Source organism: Mytilus galloprovincialis, chromosome 3 (genome assembly GCF_965363235.1).
Source record: "Mytilus galloprovincialis chromosome 3, xbMytGall1.hap1.1, whole genome shotgun sequence".
Classification (NCBI taxonomy): Eukaryota; Metazoa; Mollusca; class Bivalvia; order Mytilida; family Mytilidae; genus Mytilus; species Mytilus galloprovincialis.
In genome coordinates this window covers 74,006,654-74,021,940 of record NC_134840.1, presented here as the reverse complement: position 1 = coordinate 74,021,940, position 15,287 = coordinate 74,006,654, and the positions used below count along the sequence as shown (strand labels likewise).

The 15,287-nt window shown below is 31.6% G+C and overlaps 1 protein-coding gene across 1 annotated transcript in view; it reads right to left on the bottom strand.

The window, feature by feature from the left end:
- Positions 1-15,287, bottom strand: part of LOC143068903 (solute carrier organic anion transporter family member 4A1-like) — a 20,652-nt gene extending 5,365 nt beyond the window's left edge. The window contains exons 1-12 of the mRNA XM_076243261.1: positions 15,109-15,287; positions 12,544-12,630; positions 11,377-11,451; positions 9,128-9,177; positions 6,458-6,774; positions 5,805-6,002; positions 5,249-5,354; positions 4,136-4,257; positions 2,433-2,518; positions 1,525-1,663; positions 886-1,084; positions 129-264 (exon numbers count right to left, since the gene is read on the bottom strand). Of these exons, the coding sequence (XP_076099376.1) occupies positions 129-264; positions 886-1,084; positions 1,525-1,663; positions 2,433-2,518; positions 4,136-4,257; positions 5,249-5,354; positions 5,805-6,002; positions 6,458-6,774; positions 9,128-9,177; positions 11,377-11,451; positions 12,544-12,630; positions 15,109-15,117 (1,524 nt within the window). The 5' untranslated portion in view covers positions 15,118-15,287. The remainder of the gene's footprint in view (positions 1-128; positions 265-885; positions 1,085-1,524; positions 1,664-2,432; positions 2,519-4,135; positions 4,258-5,248; positions 5,355-5,804; positions 6,003-6,457; positions 6,775-9,127; positions 9,178-11,376; positions 11,452-12,543; positions 12,631-15,108) is intronic.

Sequence of the window (15,287 nt, the reverse complement as noted above, 5' to 3'; positions counted from 1 at the left end):
TGTTGCAGCAAATAAAATCTACACTACAAATAAAATTCTTAAAATAATAACGACGAAGATCGAGTTGCTTTCTTTTAAATTGTATGAGACAGGAAAGATAAAAAGAAATGTATTATTGTGATACTTACCATTCCTGCAACGTCTGTACATCCAGCATGACAAGGGGAATAATACACCACATTATCTATACCACAAACAGGAGTAAAAGTTTCGTACTGACACTTGCATGGTGTCTGACAGGCGTCTGAGTATCCATTTGTCATGCTGAAAAACAATGTACAATATCAATAAAAATAAAAATATTTATCGGTATTTGCTTGCATATCATCTAGTGGCTGTATAAAAAGATATGTTTGGTATATAATAAGTCAATAAGACAGCAATAATAATTTTACAATTATGGTTACAATTCTAAAAAAAGTCATAAATTTTAAATATAAATATTCGTAAGAGATATACTTCAATTCAAATAAAAATTGTCAATCCAATTAATATGTCAAACAGCCTTGAAAGAGGGACGAAAGATACCAAAGGGACAGTCAAACTCATAAATAAACTGACATTGCCATGGCAAAAAATGAAAAGGACAAACAGACAAACAATAGTACACATGACACAACATAGAAAACTAAAGAATAAATAACACGAACCCCACCAAAAAACTAAGGGTGATCTCAGGTGCTCCGGAAGGGTAAGCAGATGCTGCTCCACATGTGGCACCTGTCGTGTTGCTTATGAGATAACAAATCCGGTAAATAGTCTAATTCGGTAGGTCACATTTATGAAAGGGAAGGGTATTGTAGTTACGAAGTAAGGAAGTGGTGTTTGGATTTGTTAAAACATTCCGTGTCATTCTTTTCATAAGTAATCTTACTTAATACTTACTCTTGGTTGTTGTGATAGGGAACTTCAAGCCCAGCTAGCTTCACATCTGGACAGCCGGCTATGAAACTGATGCCCATTAAAGATGATATCAAGCAACTTACAAAAGCTAGTCTTAGCATTCCACGTAGTTCAAGGTTAAATATTCTTATAATTACACCCCCACCGAACGTGCCAACAACACCAATTGAAATCATACCGGCTACAACACATAAACAAGAAAGGATTAAGTAAAAAAAATGCAGATCGATGAATTATAAGATTAACAAAGCAACATAAAATTCGGAAAAACATTTATGATTTTTTTTTTTAGAATTTATCATAGAAGATACCAATTAATTACCCACTTTGGTCTATTTTTAATAAAATTGAAAATGGAAATGGGGAATGTGTCAAAGCGACAACAACCCGACAATAGAGCAGACAACAGCCGAAGGCCATTGTTTACACATTGTCATGGAAATCACAAGCAATATTGCATTTTATTGGGAAATAAAACGTGATTAATGGTGGATCACGTCGTGATTGTTGTCTGCCAATCAAACTCGGTAAGCAATACTTGGCAATGAATGTTAAGTGTCGACCAATCAATCAAACAATTAAGATGTCCACCACATAACATAGCTAAATCAGGAACATTACCTAAGAGATATCCAGCTGTTTTGTAATCTAGATTGTATTGCTCCATTAAAAACTTGTAAGCAAATGATCCGACACCTGATACAACAAGTGTATTAGCAGCTCCAGCAAACGTTACCATCATAAATATAGGGTTCTTAATCTGTAAAAGATATGTTTTACTATACTCTGGATCTTATGATGTTAATCTGAAAGTTTAATTAAAAACGCACCATTTTCTACATTTGAAAATGCCTGTACCAAAGTCAGGAATATGACAGTTGTTGTTTAATCGTTTGATCAGGGATTTCCCGTTTTGAATTTTCGTTGGAGTTCAGTATTTTTGGGATTTTACTTTTAAGTACTTGTCAGTATACTGTATACATTTACCAACTATTGTAGCGTTTTGTGAACTGATAGACTATTAGTAAATATTTTTTTTTTATCGAAGTTGCAATTATTTTAAAGCACAAGAAAACAAACTCAGTTATTTCCATTTATGTTTGATACTTTGCGTTATATTTTACCATTACAAATTCAGAACTCTTGATAAAGTATATTACAAGAGCGATGGCCAATGTTATTATAAAGTCACTAGTTGTATTTCGTGTATGTTGTTAAAAGAGAGAAATAGATTTTCCACAAAAAAAAACCCTTTCACGTTTTTATCTAAACAACCACACGGTACTCCATACTGTGTATCTAGTAAATATTGAAACAGGTGTCACTTCCGAATAATATATAGACATTCTGCAGCATGCATTATTAATATGTTTTAGAGAGGACAAACACAATTTAATACATGTCCTTGTGAAGGCTTTTTTTTTAATTGGTAATGACATTAATTCAACTTCTTTTACTGGTGCTGCTGAAATCTTTTGTTATATTTGATAGCAGCATGTTTCAGAAAAAAAGGAAACAATTTGACTAACCTGTTTAATCAGAACAACAAAAAATTTCTTCACATTGAACATGAAAGAGTTTTCGCATTCTTTTCCAACTATCCGCTTAGCAACACCTGTTAAATAATTATTATGTTATACATTTTATTGCTTTCTATTTTCTTAGAAGAAAGGCAAAAGTATTATACCGGCGTTCAAAAGACATAAATCAAGAGAAAACAAATCTGGTTTTGCAACTAAAACCAAGGGAAACACATCGACTATAAGGGGAAATAACTGAACAACAGAAACAATGAACTGCAACAGACACAAATTTGTACGAATTAAAGGAAGTGTCTATTACTGGTCAATTTTGCTCGTAACGTTTTTTGTTCAACGAAATGCTAAATTAGAACTCTTTTTTTTGGGTTTTTTTTTTGTTGTTGTTGAAACAACAACATAACCTTTATATCCGTAATAATCTGCGACACATTTTCAACAACGGTCAACCAAATCGTGATGACGTTCGGTAAACCTTGGTACAATAGCTTAAGCAGTAACATTCTAACAAAAAAAAACCATGCTAAATAAACAGCTGCACCAAGAGCGCATGATACACCCGTCGCGTTTTCGAAGAATAACGTTCAATCCCTTCTCAATGTCATATCAGAAATTCATGAAAATTGAAAGAGAGCTTACGTCAATAGATATAAACAATTCACTGAAGTTTCATGAGGACTGCTGCAAGAATTTTTGAGTTATTGTCCGAAAACTGGAAAATCACCTCATTTTTTAATGAATATAATCCCAGAACTCAAAAATGTAAAATCTAAAATTAAAAAAAAAAAAACGAAAGAGAGTTTACATCAATAGATATAAACAATCCAACAAAGTTTTATTCAAATTGGTTAATTTTTATTTAGTTAATGTCCGACATGTTGACGACGGACAGACAGACGGACTGACAACGGTATACCATAATACGTCCCGTAAACGGACGTATACAAACGCAAAATCTGAAGTATCTGATAAATTGGGTTACATTAACTCCATATACAATCGCTGCTTAAATTTTGCTACATATTAATATAGAAAAATGGAAGGTTCACGATTGAAAAGCTGAAATCATCCCTTTTGTCTTATTTTTTTCATTCTAAACCGACCCTTATTTTGAGGCACACTTTAAATATCTGTATACAAAGAATTCTGTAATTCAAGTTCGATCGGATTGATGTGTACAACAAAAGGAGGACATCATATATATGGAAGTTAAGGACAATCACATCATCGTTTTATGTATCCTGTCTGATTCTTCCTCATAGGAACAAAGAAACAACTTATTACGAAGAAGAAAACGGTTGGTTCCCATATGAATGATACATAACACCGTGACAGTCCGCTGGATTTCATTGATTACATTATGAATAAAAAAAAGTTCAAAGGTAAATAAACAAAATCAACATTACATCGCAGAAAACAGATTCAGTATGTAACATAGATTCCTTATAAGCAACTATGATTTTGTGAATGTGTTCCGAATGTTTCATACAGTAATAATCCAAATAACTAAACCATTCTATGGACTTTAAATTTTATAGAAGCGTATATAAGAAAACATTTCAGGAAAATATATCCTCGTCTCATGGGTTTTCGTGCTATTAGGAATGCATTGTGACGTCACAATTTCCATTAAACACATACGAACTCATATAATCTGATTATAATAAATTTAAGTAAACATTATAATGTATTACCTGGAAGTCTTTTAGGAAATCCAAAGAGAGGTACAGCTATGATAGCAAATGCTACTATAGAGATCGCAAACCCTAACCACCAGGCTCCTACCCACCGTGGATCAATATACGTTATGCCGATACTGAAAATAACAGAGTTTTTTTTTTTTTTTTTTTTTATTCCATGCATTAAATAAGCATGTTTTTTTTTCAACCCTTTCGATTGTCATGCAAGTAAGGTTTAGCTACCTATAAAACTAAGTTTAATCCACCACCTTTTACATAAAAAAATGCCTGTTCCAAGACAGGAATATGACAGTTGTTATCCATTCGTTTGATGTATATGAGCTTTTGATATTTGCCATTTGATTAGGGACTTTCTATTTTGAATTTTTCTCGGAGTTCGGTACTTTTGTTATTCAACATGTTACGTCCGGTATATCGACATAATATGTGCCACTGGATGTTTAGTAGCCAACAACCAACCAATCTTAATCTCCTTTTTTTTAAAGTAGTAAATCAAAGCATATAGATTAATGATTCATACATCTGGCATTATTCTGTACAAATAAGAGTGCATTTCTTTCTAACTAAACTTTGGAGACGTTGTGTGGCGTTTGTTAATGTTTTCTAAACGCTACAAAAGTAGAAACAAATACATAGTTTAATCAGTGTTTACTGACCCTGTTTGAACTTTGAATAATGCATGCACATGTTGTTGGTAAACAGACGTATTACAAAAGTAGAAACAAAGAATCATTTAATCAAAGTTGAAGTTAGAAACAAATGTAGCGTTTGTACTAACAAACGATGAACGACAAACTGTTGACGCTTAGCGAGTGCATAGTTTGTCAAAGTGTATATATATGTTAGAAACAAATGATCAAAACATGTGCGCGCTTAGCCGTTTGCATCGTATGTGTTAGAAAGAAATGCACTGTAATTTATTAAATTTAGTTGTTTCACGCGTGTTTCTAATCAGGAACGATATGATCGCTAGTTTTAAAATCCAAAATTAATAGACCAGTCAAAATTAACTTTAAAAATTGCCTCAAAATTGCTAACTTAAAAAGATATGCATCAAAATCTCAGAGTATAATTAATGAAAAAGATAATGGTACATGTTGGTATTACCTGTCTGCATCAACCCTGTCGAATTCTACATAGTAATTTTGTGATATTTCTCCACCAGATAAAAATCCGACTGCAGTCCCCACTGCTGATGCAGAAAACGTCAAACCTGAAATGAAACATAAGATTATAGACACTGTATATTTGCTTTCTTAAAACATTTTTTTATCAATCATAAAAATTAAAATTTTAACCTTTTTATTTAATTTATTTATGGATATATCAGATAAGTGTGTCGATTTGGCATCATGTTATTTCGAAACTGGTTACATTTAACATGAAAAATAAGGAATTGCTTTACAGATTTAGGTTTTTTCAAATGTTGCATGGTTGTTAAATTTTGCTCTGGCTCACAGCGGTAAAGAAGCGATTGGTTATCAACAAATATGAATTAATATTTTTTTGGAAAATGCCTGCACCAAGTCGAGTATAACAGAAGTGTTGCTATTTATTCCATCTTTTAGAATTTACCTTAAAGTTTGGTATTTTTGTTAATAACTTTATATTGAAAAGCAATAATGATTTTTTTAAAAACATATATAAACCAAACTACACATACCAATATGTAGTGCAGCTTTAGCATTATCTTCGTTGTCGTCTATGTATGCTGATCCTAATGTAAACATTGTTGTAAATCCAACTCCATGAAGCATATTAGCTATCATAAATATAGCTAAATACGATTTGCCAACGGGGTCACATTCTGATGACCAGGAACTTCCGGCAGAACAGTTGTATGTGTACTCAGTAGCATAATCTACAAGATAACAATAGTATCAGATACCTTTGACATCGAAAAAAATGGAAAATAATCGATAAAAGGTTCAGCTATTTTCATATTATTCGATTTGTAGGTTTTCATAAATAAGCTGGCGATAAAACAGATAGAGGAACAAGTTACAGTAAGAATTTTGTTTTCCCGAACATTGTCTTCTCTTTTGCAAGTAAAAATTAGTAAATTCATCATTGATTGTATTCATAAATTCCGCAGAGCAAAACAGAAAGTTTATCTACATGTGTCTTTAAAAGTAAAACAAGACATAAAAATGCATACCAGTACAACTATTTACTACATCTATCATGACTGTGCATACATTTAATTTTGAGTTTGAATGAAAAGAAATGTTTGTTATCGTTATTTGGTATGATTCGTCTTGTGACCGTTACAACAATTTTATAATTTTTAGAGGACTGACAGTTACAAGTATTTACCAACATAAGTGTATTGGTCTATAAAATGTGGAATCAAAAATACAAAAGAGCCCAGTGCCATGACAACAGTCCCGCCTGCTACTATTGCCGCCTTATTATATCGTCCGCCAATGAAAGTTACAAACAACACCACTATCAATGATCCTATGTCCATGGAGCTAGGGATGAGTGCAGACTTGGTTGACGGAAGTTTAAATTGTCTCTCTAATGATGGTATGGCCGAGTTCGCTATCCCATTTACTGCAAATCCTTCTATGAAGCACATAATGGAGACGAAGAGAATATAAAAATGCATTTTGTTGAATACTTGGAAACACCTGAAATAAAACATTTTTCTAGTAACGAGCTGCAATAATTAGAAACCATAAGTCATTTTGTACATTAAATTCTTGGTCGTCAAGTTAAAACTAAAATATCTAGCGTGTAGTCGTATCCATTTTCGTAATGACAATATAGACAAGATGATGACAAAGAAGACCATTGTGTTACAAGAACTATTCAACAATTATTTTCAAGTTATAGTTTAACCTTTGCGTTGTCGAAAGCTTAAGGTTCTATGTTGAAATGAAATATCATAGATATTGATCAGACTCAAATTAGTAGCCACTTGCTTGTCTCAGATTTCCAAAAACATCAATAGAACAAATTTATACCCAATTGAATTTAGTGGTCTCTTTTGAATTGGTGTTGCAAACTTCATTGAAGATTTATGAGAGAATGAAATACAATAGGAAAAATCTGAGACATGGTTTTGGAGGTCAAACTGTGTTGTGCAAGAATCTATAAAATATTTAGGGATGATATGAATAACAAAGAAGCTAAATTCATTCAAGTATGGACATCACAATATGGCAACTAATTACATAACAATTAATTATGTAATAATTATGTCATAATGAAATTATCACAATTTGAAAGATTAATCCTTCTTCTGTCTTTTGGTACCTCATTTATAAAATTTAAAGAAAGATGAGTGGAATTACATCAGTTTAGAGATGTCTGATTGGGGATGAAAAATATTTGTATTGTGCTACCTTAATAGGAATTTTGTCGTTACTTTCTATTTGTGTCTAGTTCCAAGTTTCTGGACATATTTGTCATTTCTCGAAAGTAGCTGAATTACAGAATTTAAAAAAAAGTAACGTCTTTTTAATTACGTCTCTGATATTTTAGTTATTTCCTTTTCTTGGTTAAAGAAATATATATATGTTCCGGACCATATGAATATTTGAACACCACGCGTATGGTCATGACCATATGGGTATATTCTCATATAATTACATTAGATGTATGTTTCATTATAATACTTTATTCTGATTAGCTAACTGCACATCACGTGTCATTCCTTAAGCAATTTCATTCATGATAACACGTGGTCCCACAATAATGTGCACAGTTGAATTAAATAAGAAAATTTATAAAATTCGTGTTTTCATGATCATAGCTAAATGTAATTATAAGAATTCAATGCTTCTTTTTGTAACTTCATAGGGTTGTAAAAGCGTTGACCGTGCGCACATTTTTAGAATGAAGCGCTTCCGCGCTTCATACAAAATGTACTTCGGTCAACGTTTTTACACCCCAATGAAGTTACAAAAAGAAACATTCAATTCTTAAATGGTCCGACCATACGCGTATGGTCGGGGTAATTAACACTCTGTTACAGTTTACTTTTAATACTTCTAAACTCTTCATATCAAAAAGACGCTATCATAGAGGTAATTTTATTATTATATTATAATAAAAAGATGAGTTAAATAAAAATTAGAAGTTTCACATAGTTAAATTTACTTACTTGTCAAAACTATAATAAACATATTTTATACCGATGGTCATTACAAATGGTCATTACCGATGGTCATTATCGATGGTCATTACCGATTTGTTATTACGGGTGAATAGCAATATGTCGACTTAAAGAAATAGATTCCAAAAATTTCTTAATGAACTATACACAATTGGTCACTGAAAAGTAACATAGTTTATTTAAGTTGTCTTGTGAATATGGTGTATTGCAGTAATGTAACGATATTTGAGATCTAGAGCTTCTTAAAAACACCGTTGACATATCGGAATGGCCCAAGACCTCGGTATCACTGTTCACAGCTATAAAAATGCTAGCTTTTCACTCGTACACAAAAGATGTAAATGAAAAGGATCATGCACAACCAAGACTTGCGACTGCAAAAAAGCTATGATACCGTGTGGAAGTAAATGTCACCCCAAGCCTACATGCAAGAATGTAATTAGCGATGTAAACTAACAATGACATCAATATTTAATTTTTACGTAGTATTTGAATTATAAAATAATACATTGTCATTTAACCATCATTGTTTTTTTTAGATAAAGTTTTTGTATTATTGAAACTTTATGGTCCAAATACTCATATGGTCTGGCCCGTTAATAACCAAACGAGTATTATACTCATATGGTCCGACCATACGCGTACGGTCGGACCATACGCGTATGGTCGGACCATATGATTATACGCATATGGTCCATACGCGTATGGTGCGAATACTCATATGGTCCGGAACATATATATGAGAGTGTGTTTTTTAATGGAAATAAAAATATTTGTATATTGAATAGTTTTCATAACTCAATCACAAGATATAGTAATAGATAATACTGTCGTCTCGCCAAACATAATATATTAAAATGTACCTAGGCCTAAATGGACCATAACCCCAAGCCAGATCTTCACTGATATCATCCTAAAATACAAAATTTTAAATCAAAATAGCTTTAAATTTAATAATAATATAATAAAATGAAGGAATGTTTACAACTTTTAAGAACAACTGTAAATCATTTCATATTTTCTAAATAATAATTACATTTTAATTTTTATTAACTTCACAACTACTAATTTCTAGATCTAAGTTATCTTCTGATAGATACTTGGCAGCTATTGTTGCTTTCATCTACGTTCTTTTGGTCTCTTGAGGGTCGTAGTCTGATTGACAGTCATACCATATCTAATCTATAATAATTGTATATGCGGTCAACAGTCATCTGATTTGGCTTATTCAGCGATAGTGTATCATGTACTTTAATCTGCACCATTTTATTTCCTCCGTTCAAAAATATAAAGCAATTTGAAGCTTCAATTAGGGTATGGCAATGCTAATCTTTTGGGCTCATAGTACTCATACATAGACGACAATGAAAACAATGCTAAAGCTGCTCTTCTATCGACTAATAATGGTCTATATATAAGCAGTTACATTTATTTCATGTTTGGAACGGTGCAAATTTTTAATTCAATTTGACTTTTACCAAAAGATACATTGTAGCAAAGGAGAAGAATAATTGTGGTCTGAGGCCAAAAACACGAAAAATAATTGAATTTAACAGAAAGAAAACAAATACCGGACTTTGGAAAAACGGAGAGGGCTTTTGATACCTTTTATGAAATTCTCCATACATAATATCTTTTACAAAAAAATCATCCTATACAACAGTTCATAAGCTGTATATGATTTCACGGGTGTGTTCTAGTCATATTGATATGTGTAGTGTGGTTAATCGTTTCTATATATATACCAGTCAACAAATTAAACGATACAAGGCGATATATTTTCCATATATAATGACATTGAATACACTGTACCTAGGTATATAGTTGCTGTAATTTAGTTTAATTAAGTTGCGGAGGGTATAATGTGTTTGACCCGTCCGTCCGTCTGTCCTATATTTTAAGTGTTTTCTCATGAAACCCATTGATTTAACTAAATACAAAAACACGAAAAACATTTTTTGGATTTTTTGTTATTTAAAAAATAGCATTTTCATCCAAAAATTCAAAAATCGATACTAGAACTTTAAACTTTTAAACTTAAAATAGTCTGCTTAAAATTTTGAATGCCTCTGCAGATTTTTGAATACCTTATTCTCATTTTCGAAATTAAGTGCCGACTTTTGTCATCATTTTTTGCAATATAAAGGAGTAGGTTCAGTAAGACCCCTTTATTGGCCCAAAAGTATAGCACTTTTACAAAATTGTTAAAATGTATAAATATTTAGTTATTTATTGGAAAGTAGAATGCTTCTTCTACATAAATATGGGCTGTTTTTGACAATACAATGCACATATATCGCGTACTAGCATCATTAAGTCATGCTAAATTACTGAAATCTTCACAATTTTAGCATTTGAGTTCAGTTTTAGATGGTTTTCGTCTTAAATGAAAGTGGTCGCATTTGTGTTCATTCTTAATATTAAAATGTAAGTTTATTTGATGATAATTAATCACATATATATATATATATAAAGATTGAGGATGAACACGAATGTGGCCACTCATTTTTGACAAAAACCATCTGAAAAGTGACATTTTTTGGCACATTTGATAGATTTATTATATTTAAGATTGAATCGGAGCGTTTTTAATGACTAAATTAGTTAAAATCTTTCACATAAACTAATTGAATCAATTGAAATACACACTGAAGTGTTTAAAAAGTGTCCAAAATCTTTCATAATTCAAATAATAAAACTTACTCATTGTTTATTTTTACCTTTTCATATGTTATCTTCGGATCAATCATTTCATGAAATACACTATGAATTTCGTGCACACTTTTCTAGATTTACAGCATCGAACGCTAAAACCAAAATGATTGAAATCTAGGTATCGATGTATAAATATATACAACCGTTAGGAGTCATACGAACAAGAGGTATATACAAAGAATTTTCAAATCATCTAAGGTCAACATTGCCTGAGGGAGGTGAAACCTTAGTCTCGACGTATTTCGTAATTTATAAACAGGAAGTTTTGGAAATATATGTGATAAATCATGTCCGTACCGAAGCACTGACCACCGCTGACCATAGAGTACTCTCTTGAACTTAAAGTTCACAAGACTTTAGTACTTTTAATTAACACGGAAATTATCAACATGAATACCTTATCACTTTTCATGTTTTCCGATTTGCTGGTATAAGTTGAAAGCGTTCCATTGTCATGTGAAGGAATTCCATTCTGCAATATCAGATAAACATTTCAATTACACAAAATCATATCATTCTTTTTTTTTTAGCATTGAAATTACAGAATTTCATGTGAAATGAGAGTGAGGTCTATAAGATACCTAAATGTGGTTGATTCCATTATTATAATGCATGAGGAGATTATATATTCTAGTGCGCGTCACCTCTCAATATACCAGATCAAACAAATCAGAGATTTTTTTTATTGCAGCTGGCCATCTACGAACCCCTAAAAGAGTGGTTCCAAATTGAGTGTATAAGCTGAGACTACTATAACACATAGTAGTCTCAGGTACAAGTATAGAATTATCCTTAAACGTGGTTACGTACTTGTATATCCCGCGCATTAATTTTCAAACAAATTGCCTGTGTGTGGATCAGTTGATATTGAGAGAATTAAAAGTTCTTATTGCATGAATCTTCGATATTATTTTCACTCAGTTGTAAACTGTTTGGAACTCTGTAGCACTGCTGTGTTACTGTATTAATGATACTATTTTTCAAAACATTTTAAACTTTACATGACCTTGGAAGCAGTAATAAAACCAGTAATAAAATCTTGCACGATTTAAATAAAACATAAAAAACAAATTCTTTCCCACCCGGTTTTTCAAATTTTTATGCTATCACATTTCGTAATTGCCCAATTGTGTAAGTTATGGAATTAAAAGTAAGGATGATCATGGTGTTTGTTGAAATAGAAATGGGTTGAAATCTTTTTACAAAATTATCATTGAAGGGTGACACCAAACTATACCATTATTGAAATAATGGTCTTTATCCAAAATGTAGATCAGGTTTACACGTATTGTGAACATAATTATATAAGTTGTATGGACAACCATCAATGTGAGAAAAAACATCATGATTAGTTTTAAAATCTGTTTTTATAGGAACCCCTTTTTTCTTTTTTCTTTTGTCGTTCTGGATTTTGTTTATGTCTTTGTCAGTACGTCTTCGTGCATAAGTTTAAATAGTTTTGATTATTTATTGTCTCTGAAATTTCGATTATCCCCATTCTTCATTTTTTCAAATATATTTTGTTTTCATTTTCATAGCATTTTTTATTCGTTTATATTTTTACCTTTTTGTTGGTATCTGTTTTTACCTCCACCGTGACATCATTACATCCGACACCACTTTCAAAAGCTTTATTGTCATTTCCATTTGACTGAAATACAAAAGAAATTTTCACCAGCTATCAAATCTTCTCCGTTCATTGTAATAAACACGCTTTGATTTCAGTACATTGACAGCAACCTGCAAAATCGTGATATGATCGGCAAATTCCCACTTATTTATAAGAAGAATAAGTATTGTTACATTGTTTATCATTTTTAGTAATGTGTATATACCTATTCACATGAAGGAATTCTTCTTTGGGGCGCTACAATTGGACACTGTTTTTGGGAGTATTTTCAAACAGAATTCTGACTTTTGTATAATGATAAAAGAATAGAAACGGGAATGTATCAAAGAGAGAAAAAAACGATAAAGAGCAGAAAACAGCCCAAGTTTACTCCGCTGACCTGTAGATATGTGTATTCAAGAACCGTTAACTCACTCAACATAATGCTATATATATATACAATATCTAATAGCTGTAATTATTATTAAAAGTCCATGTCCTAGAAAAGGACTTCTAATTTTACCAATAAATATATGCGCTATGTATTTGCTTTTCTACAGGTAGTATTTACATCAAAACTATCATTATTTAACCCATATATTCCATAAATACAAAAGTTGTGCCTTGAACTTGCACTACCTACGTAACTTTCATCTACATGACATTAATGCTGTTTTTTCTTCATCCTTTACAAACTTTATCAACCGCTTTTTTTTTCTTTCAAATCTGCTCGGTCTAATAATACAGTAAATTATAATTCACGTTCCCGTCTATCAAATATCAACAAGTACAGATATGTGTTGCAATCCATAAAATGATGTATATTTAGATATTTAAAATTATCAGTATTTCGAGATTGAAATTAACGACCTCGTATATAACAATGTATAAAATCACCCATTTCTTTTCTTAGATTCATAATACAAGGTTTCGTTGTTTACCATGATATTCGAAATATTTCGGTATAATGTAACATTCCATTTGTTATGTTCTTGAAGTAACATCTTTAACTAATTTTGTAGATATTGTATTACAGTGGCAAATATTTCATGCATGTTCAGGACGAAAACAAATTAGCTATGAATATGATAGGTAGGTCCGGTAATAGAGGTCAGTTTGGTTGCAAGTCGGGAATATTCGACTACCACGGGAAAATTAGGGTATTTTGGATAGAGAGAGAAGTATAGCCTGGTAACAGACCACCAAAATGCGTAATTATACATTTCGCACAGCCAAACGGAAGCCCCACTTTGACAAGGGTTTCACTGACGGTCGAAGAAAGACCTGTAGTGACCATATTTCTATTATCCAGTCATCCTGGCTGGCGGATGAAATAGATTGAATGACTCAAAATGAATTGAATTGTAAATGGGGTTTTTCTTCTTACTGTTTGTTACTAGAGTTATCTAACATACTTCTTGATGTTCTTTCTATGTGAAACTCGATGCTCCGAACTCATTAAACCGACATATACAATGTTGTTATATTTCTGATCCCTAGTAAACTTTGGGATTGGAAATGAATTTAAAAAAATGCACAATGTCAGAAGTTCTCGTGGTTTTTTAACATACAGAGATCGTGACTTCCTTCCTACACAAAGCATCGGATTTAATAATTATATTTCGGATAAACGTGTCTTCGCATTTATCCAACCGTCATGATCAAACGACCCTCCCCTAATTCATTTCACACAGTTTTTCTAATGTGTCTAAATTGTCGAAAATCAAATCCAAGTCAAAAAAGAAAAATAACAAAAGACAAACAACAGTTATATACATGTAACAACGTTAAAAATTAAAGAAAGAGCAAAACGAACCCACCAAAAACTCCAACATGAAGCAATGATAAAATTTTAAATTATGGGAATTTAATGAAAATATTTTAAGTTTTATTTGTAGCCTCTTTAATATTCCAATTCCATAAAAGCAATTGGCAACTTTTACCTTAAATCCTGTGAGTGAAACAAAATAGGGGGAAATTGGCCTTACGTCCGTCATTTTCCGATTTACCGCTTACTAACCACTCTCTTAGCATCTTTAAAAATGTCAAGTCATCATTATTTTATGTAAATGGAACAAATCGGTATTTGCAATGAGACGTACATACATGTACATTTAAAACCAAAAAGATGAGCTGCATGGTTATTCATCATGAATAAAGTATCACCACTTAAATATTAATATTATATGTCTCATTGATGCAGTTCAACTTATAACACTTTTTTTTACCTACATGTGTAAATATTCACATTCTTGTTTATTTTTTCCATTTGATTCATATATCCCTAAAATTTCAATACGTGCATGGTTTATGGCAGACCTCCCTGTGTTAGCAGTACATGCACACCAATACCGAAAAGCATCATACAAATCATAATATAGAATACTTTTACATATACATTATAAAAAATATTCTTTATTAAAAAGCATTTTTGTGTGATTTCTTTGTCAGATGTTGTGATGAATTGATATCTATAATTATACATATCAGAAATAACGGGATAAATAAAATATCTCTTACCTGTTTCATAGCTACTGTGTATCGGTACAGACTCGTCACGCCTCGGTGAATTCTATATATTTTATTTACCAGACTTTTGACCTTATAAGACCTTAATGTTTACTTGTCCAGAGTTACTACTTCTGACCACATTGTGAGAAATTTAAAGTGATCATATTATTATATATATACCGAGGTGT